This window comes from Leptosomus discolor, chromosome 5 (genome assembly GCF_034619465.1).
Source record: "Leptosomus discolor isolate bLepDis1 chromosome 5, bLepDis1.hap2, whole genome shotgun sequence".
NCBI classification, from domain to species: Eukaryota; Metazoa; Chordata; class Aves; order Leptosomiformes; family Leptosomidae; genus Leptosomus; species Leptosomus discolor.
In genome coordinates, this window is record NC_141395.1 from 38,749,920 (window position 1) to 38,766,602 (window position 16,683).

Consider the following 16,683-nt stretch of genomic DNA (forward strand, 5'->3'; position numbering starts at 1 on the left):
TTTACAACCACACATAGATTATTTTCTGAACTCAGTTTTCTGGGTGCCACCTACCTGCTTTGGGTTATTTTTACTTCCATTTGTTAGGCTGAGTTTGCTTTTCTATCTCTTCTGCTAATATCTTCAGTTCTCCTGTGTCATTTCTCTACTGTTTTCATGTTTGCAGTGCCTTATATTTCATACCCTGGTGAATTTCATTAACATGCTGTTTAACTTTCTTTTACATAACTGTTAAGGCTGTTTAACATGGACCCCTGCAAGGTGGCACTGATCAGAGATGCTGCTGAAGATACAAAACTTCTCTCCCATTTTGTTTTTCCAATCCAATCTTTTCTTTGCATATGCACCTAATCACACAAATCTCCTTATCTCTAGTGGCATTAACGGCTTAATCCACTTACATTTTTGTTACATTATGGTCCCACAACCACGCCTGCGAAAGCAATTCGCTACATCTGCCCAACTCAGACTACCGCCCACTTAAAATTAATTCCATAAAAGTTACCAGGAGCAACGTTATATTGGTACAGAGACAAAAATCTCACTATCAAAAAAACCCATTTTATTAAAGTAATCTTTAAAAGCATGGAGGCTCCATTTCTCTATTAGGGCTCAGAAAGGCTAAAGTCAAGCAAAGAGAGGTAGTTCTGTGTCAGTCCTGCCCATTCAGCATAAATAGTGGACAGCCAAAAGTCGATCTGAGTTCACATTTCTTTCAGCTCCACCATGAACACACCAACAGGAAACTCCAATACAGCCAATACTTTTTTCCTTTACACACTGAAAATCTACTCCGGAGGATGAAAACAATCTCTGTTAGGTGCTTCTGGACTTTTACGCTCATCAAAACAGATTTAGCAGTCGAGGAAATACAGCCCTGAATCATAATTTAACCCCATATAATTAATTTTCTATTCCCCATCCCTTCCTCAGCTGAGGACAGAATACCCAATTAAATGACTGCAAAAAGCAGCAGCAGGGGAGGCAGTGGCAAGGGGAAAAAGAAAAAAAAAAAACCCGACGTGAAAAATCCTGCCTTTTAAACTGGAAACTCTGTATCTGTGGCTAAAAGTTGAAAGTAAGATTCTAGTATCCCCCTAGGATAAATGAATAATATATATTTCTTTTTAAATGTGTACTGTGTTTTCATATTTAGAAGCATGTAACACCACTCTCACACACCAAAAACGAGATAAAGTTCAAAGAATTCCAAGATGGACATGGACACTCAAAAGGAGGCTTGCATCATTCCATCCACTCCAAAACATCTGCAATTCCCACAGTGCTTTGAGACCAGGTATTAAAGCCTAATTACCGATTTAGATGAGTACACAGTCTCATACTCTTGACTGAAGAGTGCAGCAGAAGGGGTAAAGGAAATAGAATTGTGGTCCATGGAGTAAAGCTGAGAAAGAACACCTCTTTTTCTACCTTTGGCATTAAGCCACCTAATATAATACATAAATAAACTGAACTTTGAAGCTGAGCTGTTAGAGGCCTTTAAGTTCCCGTCTCAACCTTCCCCACCCTCCTCTCCTTTGAATTTTATCTAAATCTCCAAACAGGATCCATTACAACCTTGAATATTTTCTAAGTAGCCATTTTTTGTAAATTTTTGTTACCAAGGCACTATTTTTTCCTGATGGATGATTCATACATTTTACATGCCTCACCTCTTCCATCAGTGAGGAGTTCAGCTGACTTTGGAGCTGCACTTTTAGAGATATAATGGATTCTGCTAATCCTGGAATGAGTCTTAGAATTTAAAATACACAAAATAAATGACCAGACTGGGAAGCAAATTTGTGTATGTTTTAATAGCTCCTCTCTGCTGTGCAGCACTCCCCTGGCAGAGCTCTGCAACCACAATTTCCAGAGTGCCTGGTGTTCATGAAAAGGTGCTCCCTGGGGCTGGGAAGAATTCATAGAATGTTATTCATATTAAGAGGTGCTTTGCTTTATATTTTTGTTTTTCAAGAACAAGGCTCCCTTTCCGCTTTCTCCACTTACTTTGAAGGTGTTTGAACACTTAAAAATATCACCACTTATGTACAGATTAGGAGTTTTTATCATGCGTAAACACAAGTTTTAACTCACAGCTGATCACACGATTACTACCAATTACACATTTAATCTAGATAAGGGCAAACTGCATTCCATTGTACTGTCAACTAGCTGTAGTTAAATTCTGGTGGCAGGTATTCTAGCCACAACTTTTCAACGTGCAAAATGACCACAATGTTGCAGTCTCTGTCTAAGTCCATTCAGCAGTTAAACATCAAACAGTTTTCACTTTAGACAAGGCTAATGCTGACAAAACAGATATCTATAGTCAAAATTGCTTTTTCCTTAACCACACTGGTTCCCTATATTGACGCCTTCCTCAAGCAAGTATTTAAGGACATTTCTAGATCACTATAATCAAGTTATCTGTATGCTCAAAGTTTTTTCACCAGCTTTGCCAACTGAGAGATCATGTGCAGGCCAGACTTGCAGTCTTTAATTGACAGTGTACACCCTTTCCTCCTCTAGTATATCACTAATCAAGACGCGTTGTTGAGACCAACTCTGCTGTTAAGATACATCAAAATGTTTAACGTAAGGTGACATCATTTACTGAAGGTTTGCACATACTTTGGTTATCAAGTGTTTACTGAAAACAAAACACCAACAAGACGCAAATATATTATATGCATTCCTTAAATTGTGAAAGTGTGTCCTCCTCATGCCTAATTTTTTTTTAAAAGGTCAGATTTCCTCATTTCACTTAGAAAAATAAATAAGAACAAAGGAAAAAATATTAAGTATAGCTTTGAAAATGAATATAACCTAGAATTCTACACATTAATGTGTACTGATTATAAATTTATGACATCTATATTATCATTAAGTACAATGCACTTATTTGAAACTAGTTTTAAATCTGAATGGCACAATTTAGGAGAACAACCACATTTCTGTTATGTTTTCATAAATCACTAAGAACTCTCAACTTTTACTCCCTGTTAATACAGTTCACTGGGAATAAATGCTGAAATCTCCGGGATTAGAGTATCAATCTGGAGGCTTTTGATGGGCTTTTCTCCCTGTAAAACTGAAAAGCCCATATGACATCTCTTGGTATTTTTAGGCTGAGATTTTTCTCTTCTACCACGACATAAAAAGGAGTGCTATCATTAAGGACTTGCACAGTGACTTTGTTTTGAGGCTTGTTAAGTAAACAGATTAACGTTCCTTGTAAAATATGCTAAGTCAGGCCCCATATGATGTAGATTGATTTATCTGTGACAGAAAGCCAGTTAAATCCACTAGACTGGACTCACAAGTGAAGTCAGTTCATCAAGTAAAAGAACAATCCTCTTTATAAACTTGTCATATTTCCCATTTTCTTTGGGAAGAGTAACACTGTGCTTTGAATAAAGAAAACTAGACCTATAATGACCATGGGCACAGATGGACTGCTCTGAAACTAAAACCATCAACAGTAGCTCAAAGAGTTTCTCTCTGCATAAAGCATTCCTGTTAGAAGCAATAAACTCAGCCTGCTTCTCTGCAACCAGTTGCAGCCAACTGGCTCTACGATTACGTCTGTGAACATGAAAATATTAATAAGAAAACATGCTTTTCTCAAATAGAAACATAAAGCGCATCTTCCTGTATGACATTATATGCCGAGAGACTACTTTGTTTGGTGCCACTGCTTTCTATTCATTAACTCTCAAATCCAAAAGTACCACAGAGCAGCACAGCCTGAGCCAGAACATCTTACATTGCTCCAGGAGCTAGAGAAATAGAAGGTAGTGCCCATACTAAATCAGGAGGTAGCCAAAACATTCAATAGCAACTGAGTCATATAGACAATACAAATCCTAGCATAAAATTGGCCACTGAAACTAAGCAAGAACATGCCTTCACTCTATCATAGGTGTTCAGTGCTGATTTTGATAATGTTTTCTTCCTCGCTATAGTTTGGTTTCTATCATATGTTCTAGCAGACATGGGTAGGCCAATTACCTTCACTCTATATCCTGTACAACTCCTCAAGCAGAAGGCTGAACTTGAGCCTAAATGGCTTAGAAATTATTTCAGCCTGCCTTCAGCTTTGCTCCACCAGTGACTGTGCAGATAAGTAAATACTGCAGTCAATATTAACAGGAATTCAGGTGGCAGCTTTATTCAGTCTAATGGATTCCATTTTTTCTTTACAGTTAACAAACAATTATGTAGGTAAGTGTATGTTCCAGAGTCTGGAAAGACAGTCAGATCTCTGAGGTCATGTATTCATGATGACGTAGACATTCACTACTTTGTTCTTTAAAATTTTTGGTACCCAATATTTGGTACGGGACATGGAGGGAAATTCACTTCAGATGGGTGATAAATCAAACTGTAAAGAACAGAGAACAAGGAGGAATGTTCTGGATTATTTTAAACAACCAACAGGAGGAAACCTGTTTGAATACTGTGTTCTTCCTTCTGCTAATTTTTTTGTAAACACTTCACAAATTCCACTGGTGGAAAGTGCTTGTAATTCACTTAAGTTCCAGTTCCAGCTGAAATTAAGCTATTCAACATACAAAATACCATACATGACTAAGCAAAATCTTGCCTGTATGACTGCGCAGCTGATTCGCCTACCTTTAAGAAGCTGCAAGAGGAAAGTTTTTCCGTTCTCCACCCCAAGCCCTTCATTTTTACTTTACTTCACCAACCATCATCTTTCTTTCGAAAATGCATCAGAAATGCACCTGCCTCTGTTGATTTTGATTTTTTTTTGTTGATTTTTTTTTTTTTTTTTGAATGCCAGTCTTTCCTGAGAGTAATCATTCAGAATATATAAGGAGCAGAGCTGATTTTTTGTCTAAGTGGTTGTGAACACTGGACTCTTCTCCTGTTCGAGCTTTGAATCACATGGGCCGGCTAGTGCTTACTTTCACAAGCTCCAGGAGCAGTCAGACTGAAGTTCAGCACTGGACATCGGCAGAGGGTGAAAAAAAACCCAATCCATCAAAACAAAATGGGACATGATAAACTGATAAGAACAGAACTGTCACACTATGTTTCCAATCTTTAAGTTTCTTGTCATATCTAATCATTTGTTTTGTGATAATGTAGAGCTTACACGGGTTTCAGCTGAGGCTTTTTAACAAGTGGTGGCATTAAAGCATCTTTGGATCTATGTTTGAAATTACAGTTAGAGTGCATGGAGGATCTGTAGAAGAATGTGTTTGGAAATATGCACCCCTATGTTGTGCATGTATTACACACATTCATACACATATATATACACGTGCATGATTAAAATGTTTTCCTTCAAGGTCTAAATCAAAACAGTAACAATTCAACACAGCAATACTTCATTTTGCACTGGTATAAAATGCTCTAATTATATATATATTAAGACATTCATTAGAATACTAGTAAAGGCCATGATGCTGTTAACTTCAACATACATTTTAGCTACTCCTCATTTGAGTTCTAGATATGCAGAGTTTATCTTTGTAGAGCATATCAGGGAATAAATGCAGTCAGTGATCATATAGATAAAGGAAAATCCAAGGCAGATAAAGAGCAGGGTACAAGAAATTTATTTCTGAGTATGCCTGATGCTGCTTTTGGATTTATCACTATTATTTTAGAAGGATAGCATTCTGTCTAAATGCCCTGCACAAATTGTATCAATTATTAGAAAATCCCATTTGATTATGGGGAATAACTCACATAAAACTGAGATCCTCCTTCTGACACAAGACATACAGGATCATCTCCTATATGATAATAGGCTCCAAAAGTCTTCCACATCTGCAACTTATTAGTCATCCCCCAGTAGTTCTTATGTTAGTGAGCAGAGCAGAGAGAGACACACTCTGGTGTATCTTGCAACTCCTCTTAATTCCAGTCATCATCCCACTGCCATCATTATTTCCCCCGAGGCCATTCAGAAAAGGAAAGTACAACTTAGAAGCTCTGAACCCAGACACCTTAACTCCTCTCCTCCGTATCCACAGTCACCCAAAGGAATCTATTTCACTCCATCGGCTGTAAAGCGAGCCAAGGGAAACCAGTCTTTCTGAATATTATCCTCATCTTCTATTCGCAGCTCTACTGGTGATTTTTTTTTTTTGCGCCTATGTACACAGCAACCTCCTACCATCTTGATAGGCACAGATGTGACTTGATTAGAAAAACAGCTTGTGTCCATGGTGAGGATACTGCTCAGAGTAACCTAGGCTCTACAACAGCTGCTTCAGTATGATTATTTTGCAGTACAGTATGGCCCACATAAAGGCAAATGATAATTTAGTAAAACAGCTCTTCCTTCTCCCAAATTTCAATATGACAGAACATCCAGAATTTATTGCAGATAGTGCCTTACCTATGCACCTTCCAAATGTTAAAAATACTCCTATTACAATAGCTGCTAAACTCCCAGAACAGGGCAGGCCAAGCACCCAGGGAAACAGTGATCCAGCTTAAAAATCTCTTTTTCCTCTTTCAACTGCAAACCCCTTCCTCTCTCCCCTGCCACCAAACCCGCAAAACTAAGTATCAGCCTCTCTGGCAGACAGTGGATCTTGCTGACTTTTTGTGCCTTTAGGTCTCACAGCTTCTGAAGCTCATTAGGGCTCAAGAAAACAAGGACAGAGAAGGCTCAAGACATCTTTTTTTCCCACCTTTATCATAAGGGACAGTGGGATTGCCTCTCATCCCACTTAGAAAGATATATGTATTTGAAGTATGTGAGACTAGCACAAATAGGTTGATGAAATCAGCTAGAGAGAATACAAGCAAACACACTGCTTCAGCTACAGGTTTTGGCTTGCATTCTTCATAATAGCCTTTTTATCACTGGAATTTTCCTGGAAAGGGAAAGAGCTCCCTTATTTTAAAAATTCGATGATTAAAAGATGACCTAAACATCTCAAAGGTTGGAATTTGGAGCCTGATGCACTGGTTGATCCAGGAAAGCAAAGAAGAGAGTGCACGCAAAATTAGTGAACTTAGCCTGCATCCAAGTCATTTACATGCAGAGGATATCACTGCCACAAGGGAGGGAAAAACATACCTACAGGAGATGGGACTATTTTAAAGCTCTAAAGAGTATTATCTCTTCAATCTGTTCTTTGTCTATTATCCTTACTGTGATTGAGACTACGCATATTAACAACTAGAGGTCCATTTTAATGCAGGAATACTTCCTACCTTTTTTTTTTTTTTTTTTTCCCTGATGTCAGACCATGAGGGGCAGGGAAAGAGAGAATTTATTTCTGAAAGTGACAATTTTCTTTAAGGAAGGTTATTCAATCAAACAAAGCAATGACCACTCATACAGAGCCCACTGAAACAAACTGAAAAAATCCTGATGGTTGATTCAAGCCTGTTGGGAACTTAGAAGAGATCAGTTTGGCCACTGTCCTGCTGGTGAATTGCCCAACTAGAATTAGTCCTCCTCCCTCCAGCCTACCTGTTTTTTTGCTTCCAACCAATTAACCTACAGGATCCATATATCATGGTCCACACTCCCAGCATTATTTTCAGATTAATTTGCAGATTAACATGCTATATTGCCAAAAGTAGGGATTGCAATGTCTCATCTCCTCTTCAGCATGACCTATAAGACTATATTCAGCAACACCGACATCAAGCCTCCAGGTTCTAACTTGGGTGAACCTTAACAGCAGTAACTGGAGCAAAACAAATTGTAACAAATAATTAAAAACGCATCCTCTGTCCTTTTCTTTGCTTCTAATCTTCCACTGTCATCTCTTCTTTTCACTCATGTTATGGTGCTTTACAGCTTCTGTGCCTTCAAAGAAATACTTGTGCTACTCAATTTCAGTAACAGTTTTACCACAAATAGACAGCTATGAGTTAAAATGGAACAGTGAGCAAAATAAGAGCATGTAATGAAAATCCAAGCAAGCATTTTAAGAGGCAAGTAACACCTTGGTGTATTGCTTTGATGGCCTGTGTTTCTAGCGGACAGACTACGTCACAGGCAGGGTATTAGGAATCTAAGACAAATTATTTGAGGAAACACTTCTTACTTAAAGGGCTGATTGCATTTCGTAATTTTCCTGCCGGTACTACAAAAAAAACTTCATATAATTTACAAATCAGGGATTACATCATGACTGGACCGTGTTCAATCAAAGTTCGGCCTTTGTCCTGATGATAAGGTTGATTTTGTTCTGAAATTTCTGCATAAATGCCACAACTCTTCAGGATGAGGGATTACCAGCTCTGTCAAGAGATGTACCAGAACATGCAAATACACAGTAAGCTCCTCACAACTCTCTGCCAATGAAAAGCTCACTCAGAACTAGCCAGCACCTGTTTTTCACATTATCTCACAACATTTCCTTGCCTGTTTCATTATTTGCTCAATCTTAGATAACTACAGAAATGATCTGCATTATCTTCTATTGAATAAACCGCCAATATGTCTCCAAAAGAGCTTCTTCACCAGTGTGTGAAGATGGTGTCTTAAAAATCTACATCAGATTGAAAAAAAAAAATGAAGTTTTTTGACAAAAGCACTGCCATCTCTGAAGAAAACTTCACTTTCAAAGGTTACATACAGATAAAAACGGTATCTAGATACCATGCTTTCTAAAAGTTCATACTACCAAGATACAGCTCCACCAAAGCATTGTCCAGCAAAGGAAGGGAAAATACGACTATTTTATAGACACCAGAAAGGAATAAATCTATCTCAAATGCAGTGCCCACCTACAGCAGATTACATGGCTTGACATACTAACTTTGATCTGAAGAGATCTAATTAAACAGACTCGACTGTATAAATGCTTAAAACAGAAACATACCACTACCAACGTACTGTTCTAAAGAACCCTAACCAAGAGCTTCCCATTTTATACAAGAATTGCAGCTCCTTTATCACCCGACAGGTCACGGTGAGTGAGCCAGAATGCAGAGAATTAAGTCTTGGCTGGACTCTAAACTCAAACACATTTGTCATGTAAATTGTCTAAATATGAAAGAGTGACAAATCCTGCATTACGCAGGTAGATTGGAAGTAAGATCACAAGCTTTAGTTCTGATTTATTATATGTTAAATATTAATGAGTTATTAAGAAACCATTCACTGAGGTTTAAAGAACTCTACATCTTACATATTTCTAAAATTCTACAAATGTATTTTTAATAATACATAATTAATTTATAACAACATTAAACCCAAATTAAATCCTCATTTCAAGCCACAAAAGAAACCCACTGGAGAGCGGTGAGATATATATTGTTGCTTTATAATAAGGTCACTTCTTCATGGCACAATTTTATTTCTGCATCATACGTTATTTGCGTAGTCAAACCACTACAGACACACAGCTCAAGGCTTATGTAGCCTGATGAGAAATAAAATCTGTGACCTCTGCAACAGGGCTGTGTGCTGTCTTCCATCCTAACAAACCTTTTTCAATTTGGAATTTTCTAATGCTTCTTGTCTTTCAGCAGTGACCTGTCCTGTTTGGCCTAATCACTTCTTATTTTTTTCTGCTCTTAGTTTCAGTAAAAAGAATTTAGTCAGTTTTCTGAACAAAGAATGTTCTTATTTTAAATGTATTTGAAACTTGTGGTAGCAAAGCAAAGCAAAAAGAAAAAAGCTTTTATTGAGAAGTTTCTGCAAAGAAATTTGGTTGTGACCTGACGAAACTCCAGTGCTTGGTAAATACTGTGTTTAGTGCGTTCTGTATATTTCCCATGACACTCTTCATAAAACTGAGAAGCTTGCTGCTAAGGTGGGACTGACCATATGCATACAGCTCACCAAGCTGGACCTTGTACTCAAGCCACAGAGGGGTAGGACTTAATGACATGGCAAGAAATTTGGGGATTACAGAGGTACTGTGAAGTTCATGATGTTACCTTGTGTGCTAAGCAGACCAAATACAAGTCTCTGCACACTTCTGCAAGAAACCTGCTTGCTTGCTTTGTAAGACTGGGCACTGCACTATCGATTCCTCAGAGCACAGCAGCTGAAGAAGGCACAAGTGCCGGGAGATACCAAGTGACACAATAAGGACCACCACAAGGAGACATGCTAAAGCAACCTCTATAGCCTCACCGCGGCATTTCACTGTTTGGCATGCACCACTGCGCAACCATGAATATTACCCAAATCCATCAACCTAGCACAGCTGCTGAGAAACCTGGTCTGTAAGTACTGACAATCTCAACATACTGCAAGAGTATTTCACTCATATTCCACTCTTTGTATGACAAACTACTAGAAACATCAGATTTCTGGCCTGATTCTGTCCTGTGCAGTCTCAACAGGATTCTAAAGCTACTGGAGCCACAGAACAGATTTTTAAAAGCACTTGTGTGTCAATTGCTTCCAGTTCTTTCACTCTTCCAACCTTAACAGTTTATTTCTCTGTATAATAGCAGATCCTACCAAATCCTTCCATACTATGAGACCACACCAGCCAACTCCACTGAGTAAAGCAGATGAAGTACAAACCTTCACAGATCCCTTTCTGAACATGTTATAGAACAGAAGTTTTAATACAATGAGTGCTTTTTTATCCATGGTCACATTTGTACAGCAGAAAAGAGGGAACACCCACATAGTTCCTTTCCTAAGTAGATCAGTCTTACTAAGTGGGAGTGGTAAAAAAGCAGAGGAGCTCAAGAAATCACTGCCGTGACTTTCATTTACGTCACAGGGTACTCAAAATGTATTCCTCCTAAAGCTCCAGGCAGTGAAACATTGTTGTGACAATAGAAGTCCCCACAGGAAAGATGTGTTTGAGAATCAGTTCAGTAGCAAGTTCTCACACAGAACAGGGACTTCTCTCAGTCTGCCCTAAACAGACCAAGTGTAAGCTCTATCAAACCCACAGAGGCAGGACCAGAAACTGCCTGTTTCTCTAGTTTTGATTCTTAAAAAATAAAAATAAATCTGTTTCTTTAACTGCTGTGTTCTGATACAGCATCAGAAAGCTCCACATTAAAAGTCTCTCAAGAGTAGCATCTTTTACCAATCAAGTAATGGAGCTTAGTTTGTACTCGCAGATCCTATTTTTCCTCTTATTTTACACAGAGATTCTCTTCCTCTTCCCCTCCAGAATGACTATAATTATTCTATAAAAATACAGAGCATATGGAACACTTTACTCCAAGCAATGGAACAGAGTGCCATAAAAGCAATGAAAATAAGAAGTTTGTGAGAGGTGGTTTCCCTTCCCCATCATCTACTCAGAGCTGCTGTGAAATTCTATTGAAGTCATACTGTGCAGGGGTACAAAACAGCTATGAAAGGATTTGCCTGCATTACATAGGGTTTACTGTTAATTAGCTCTTGTACACACACGCAGTACATAAAACCAGCTTTTTTTTGTTTAGGAAGTGATGATTTGTTGAGAGGACGTCCTTTGTTGATATAAAGCTAGCATTAGGATTGTAATTTGAATTAACATCTACACATCGTTTTATGTAACCACTTGACAACAGTGGTCCTGGCTAATTAGTTTCTGTTAGTTAAAAGGGAAATGTGAATGACATTTTCTTAGGGCATAAATAGAGAGAGACATCAGCTTATTTGAACCAATATCATCAAGGTCCTTTCCTATCATATCCACCACATGCTTCTGATCACATCTTCAGATTTACAATCTCTCATGCACTGGAATACAGAAACTTCACTCCTTCTTTGATGATCTCTTCTTTCTTAGTATTAAGCCGAACGAATCACAAGAAGGATGAACACATTCAAAATTCATACTTTAGGTAAAGACTTTATCCACAGCCTAGCTTCAATAACTGAGTTAGCCAAACATTTCTGGTGGACTTGGGGGCAGGTGAATGTAGAAGAACCAGCCTTTCTTGACTGCCTAGAGTAATTTTCTTTGTGGATGGCAGAGTATTATTTTTACAGTTTTTCAATCTTCCTTTCAGGCAATGGTTATCCAAATCTTTGAAGCAGGCATACTCCTCCTTTCACTCTTTGTCCCACAGCTCCTGACAAGTACGCTGCTCCACCCAAAGAAACCACCGACTACAACTGTCAGAATGTGTTGAAAGGAGGAGTGTTATTCCAGTAAGGGGTGGGAAAGGAGGACAGCTAACTCCTTTGGGCACCCTGGGAAATTCCAGCCTCCATCTGCTTTCCATCTTTGCTTTGGTGTTTTCTAGGAAAGGTCGATATAGAAGGGGAAACGCAAACTGACGCTTTACTGTGATAATCTAGTACCTACTCCCACCATCCCAAAAAGGCAGAGAACAACAGGAAGAGCTAGGAGTAGCTGAGAAAAGCTGGGACACAAGGGTCTTGTCTCCTCTCTGCTCCTTGGTCTGAGATTCTCAGCATGGTAGGGAAGGAAGGAAGGAGACAGAAAGGAAGACAAAGAAGCAGTGATGTTAGTTACGTGCCAGTTAAGGACTCCATCTTGCTGGTCTGTTGCATTTCTTGGGGCCTCTGTGTCATCGGAGCAGCCCAAAGAGGTCTGAAAATCTGCTTAGCAAGCTGACCCAGTGAATCATGCAAATTACAATCAGACAACATTGTGACAAGGATGCTATGAATTAAACGTGGTATAAACACAGACAGAATGCGTGTCACAAGCATGAGGAAAGGCTTTCCCTGCTGTACCATTTTAACTACAGCAAGTCAAGAACTATAATGACGATAACCAGCATTTGCAACTAACCACAAGCAGAAGAGGCACTTACTTCTCCTGCGACTTCTAACTCCTTTACAGTTTGAACTTTTCCTGGCAGTTAAGAATACAGTGAAAGCTTTTGTGAGGATAAATTGAACACATTGAAAATAAACGTGGGTCCTCACAGGGAAAAATAGGCACATGAGATCAGAAAGTAACCTAACAGTCATTTGAAAAATCTATCAAGTCATCCAGAAGAAAAGGGCTAAAGCAGCCCTTACACATGGCACTGAGCTGGAAACCGGAAAAGGGTTTCTTGCATCCTTTTGGACAGAACTCTACCAAAGCAAGAGGTTTTTAAAAAAACAAACAGCTATGCAGAAAGACATGCAATGCCAAAAGGATTTTTTTTTCCCCACAAAATATAAGGCACCAAACACAAGCAGAAAAACTGAAGTTTCACCAGTCATCTGGAAAACAAGCCATGTGATGAACATCTGATTCATCTTCATTAAACACAACAGAAAGAATTCCTTCTCTACTCTACCAGACTCTTACAAAAGCCTTCAAGTCAATGGATCATAGCAAAATCAATTTGCAAACTGCAAAACTGGAACGAAAAGCGATACTGATATGAAAATGGAAACAGGTGAAGACAAGAAATAACTTGGGTTTTGTGGTTAAAGCCCCACTCTCACTTTCAGCTGCCTGAACAGCAGAGAACCCTGCCCTTCAACTCACTAATTCACATCAATGGAAGAAATTCAAGTCAATGGATAAGGGTAAAACTGATTATTAATTATTTTAAGGTCTGTAAGTCTAGGGAGGGCACACAATTGTTAAAGGGACATGAAGAAAATTCTATCTAAAGTGAAACACATCTATTTTTGATTTACATCCCTACCGTAATAAAAAGTATCACTTTGCCAGTGCAGTTTTGCCCATTTTTTAGTCCAAACAAAATGAACCATTTTCACAAACAAAACAAACCAAAAAAAGCACAATTTCACTCATCTAATAAAGGTATTAAATTTCCTTCTTTGGCTTGAAAGTGAAATAATACATACATACTGGCATTTAATTACAGTGCAGTAATTTTCCTAAAAGAGATTTAGCAAAGTTGGAACAAAAAAATCCATCAGATCCAAAGGAAACATTTGGGGGTCTTCTGCCTCAGACTGAAACAACCAGGAAATTTTTCACTTGAGCAGAGTAAAACAATTGCTTTAATTTCCACCCCTCCTTGATGATTTGCTTTACTACCTTGACAGTAGATTCCAGGAGACAAAACCTGTGATTTACACAACGTAAAAAACAAATTAAGCATTGCCTCCTAACACATGGCTTAAGCCCAGCTCCCTACTAGACACCACTTTCTTTAGTGTGGTGTCATCACATTCGAGGTTCCCCTCCTTTGATTCCACTCTTAAATATAGGGCCCAATCCAACATCCACTGTGATTAACAGGAGTCTTTCAGTGCGTATTTGGCAGTACCTCTAGAGACTTTATTACTAACAGAACATTTTCAATGCAAAGGCAAGTTTTGGAGTTACACCACTTGGCTTAAACACTGATCAAGGTCTGACTGGCTTTTGGGCTAACAGAGGAGGCTAGAGTGAGCAGCCTGCAAACCTGTAAGAGAGTTATACTACAGTCAGCAAGTTGTCTTCCTAGTATAAAGCCCTTCATGTTCCCTCAAAAACTGACTTCAAAATCCAATTGATGAAATACATGTTATTTTTAAATTGGTTACTAAAGCAAAGAACTTCAGCACAGCTTTCATTCTCTGTAGTCTGGTAAGCCCCTTAAACTTATGCAAATAATAATACATTTTCTGTATTTGTGCTTTGAGTAAAGTTGACAAAATGGAGCCCTTTAAAACTGATTGCTTGTTTTGGGCAATTCGGTTTTGATGAGTACAACTGAAAATGAGTCCCCCCCCAAAGTATCTCAAACTAGATATCCCAGATCAGAAAGATTAAAGTGAAATACTGAAAAACTGAAGTCGTCTTCTACTGCTTATTCATTGGTCCATGAATTAAGTCAGAACTGATATTGATTTAATTAAACAAGTATACCATTTGACAGTATTTATCAAGTCTAAACGTGTTCTTCCTCAGCAGCTAGAAATATGAATATTCACATTAAGTACACAACTCGGAAGGAAAGGCAACCTTAAAATCTTTCTTAAAGACGAAAAAATCCCACAATCAAAGTAAAATCCTTAATGAGGTGAAGTTGACTGAAATGATATATTTTTAACCAGTCTTAGCTCAGGACAGTAAAGCCTGGAAGTCATACTAACCAGTCTGAATTTAGAAATAAAACAACTCAATAGCAATGAAAGGCTTTCATGGAAAAAAATGCCGAATATAACTGGAATGTTTTGGTAGTCTTTCTACATTAATTTTTTTCAACCATCATTACTGAAAAATAAAATTGCTGGAAGGTTACGATTATTTTTTTAAAGCAGAAAATGAAAAAAATAATCAAATAATAGTGTTAAGTGAGTTAAAGAAATCCAGTTTTGCTGAAACATTTACTTTTTTCCAGAGAAGTATGAAAAAAAAAAAGCTTCACTTGCTTTTAAGCTGCCTTAAACAAAAAAAAAAACCCAAAACCAAACAATGGGAAAAAGAAGTAAATTCCAATTTAACCAGTTTCTGCCATGTTTACTTCTAGTAAAATTTCATCAAGAAACATGTACCTCTGCAGAAAATTTCAGAATGGAATCCTTATTGATTTAACCTAAAAATAATAATTAAAAAAGGCATTTTCTAATAAGCCTAAATGAATAAAATATTTAATTGGTTTTCAAATGGAAAAGCAGATTTGGACGTTCAGAGGTATATCTTACTTAAGGATAAATTATATTCTCCCCATAATTTGTGCTTCTGAACAAACTGGGTAATATAACATTCCTATGGTAACCAGGGAAGGACATTGTGTACAAAAATGGAAAAGTGGTGGATGTTACCTAGCATGTTGTGGTAAAGTGGACTGTCGTGTCCATGGATAGTAAATGCAGTCATGACTAGTGGGACCTCTACACCTGCAGGCAATTACAGAACAAAAGACGTCATTTGCCATTCACAAAGACATGCACACACATGCACCCTTGTCCACACGTGGAGGATGGAAGACACACAGGGAACGATCACTCAGCAAGTACCTATCCATCAGGCCGATGCAGTCCTCAATACGTGGCCCTATGCACCTGCAGCAAATCCAAATTGAAAATAAGGAGAGAAAGAGAGAAATCTGTTATTTACAGATCCAAGTAGTAGGAAACCCCTCTTTGTGCCACATTCTTAATTATAATTCTCAAGAGACCCAAGTGACCACAAAATTATAGCTTGTCACAAACACAAGCCTGCAATGGGAACAGTAATAGCAACACAAACAGCACTCCAAGGTTGGACGTATCTTGGCTCAAATAACACTTAAGGCTGGTTTCACCTGCATACACGGGAGTCCTGACAACAGACTTCCTTTTTCTGGATGTTGTCTGAATCATCAAACCAGTGATTACTGCACAAAAGCTGTTCATTTCCAAGACGAAACCTCCAGGAGCACAATGCAAAACTTTTTTTCTTTCTGTAATTGATGCAACTGTTCATTCTGTTCTAAGCTTCTAGCTAGGGCAATTGCAGAAATATTTTGGAAGATGGCCATACTTTTACCAGGGAAGCTCAAGGATGAACTTCCAACACCAAAAAACAGAGCAAAATGGTGTCTGTTGATTCAGGCATTTTTATTCTGCTTTCCTTAGATGCTGTCGAAGTCCTCCACCTGTAACATCAGCAGGTGCTCACCAAAGGCAACGAAAATGCAGGGAATCACTTTATGCAGCACCAGTAAAGCACAACCATAGGGAAAGAGTCTGTTTGCAAAACACTGATATGTGTGTATTTCCCTTGCCCTCATGAAGAGCAGTACATGAAGAGGTGTCCTAGGTCCTTCTGCATTCAAATAGCAAGTCAATTACATATTTACACAGCAGTCAGGATTCTCAAGAGTCAGATCCGTAAAGTCAAGCTCTTAGGGGTTAAG

At 38.3% G+C, this 16,683-nt stretch overlaps 1 protein-coding gene across 1 annotated transcript in view; it reads right to left on the reverse strand.

Moving 5' to 3' along the window:
* ERBB4 (erb-b2 receptor tyrosine kinase 4) overlaps positions 1–16,683 on the reverse strand; it is a 393,477-nt gene that overhangs the window by 129,077 nt on the left and 247,717 nt on the right. Inside the window, exons 16-17 of the mRNA XM_086465988.1 lie at positions 15,803–15,847; positions 15,608–15,682 (exon numbers count right to left, since the gene is read on the reverse strand). Coding sequence (XP_086322114.1) covers positions 15,608–15,682; positions 15,803–15,847 — 120 coding nt within the window. The remainder of the gene's footprint in view (positions 1–15,607; positions 15,683–15,802; positions 15,848–16,683) is intronic.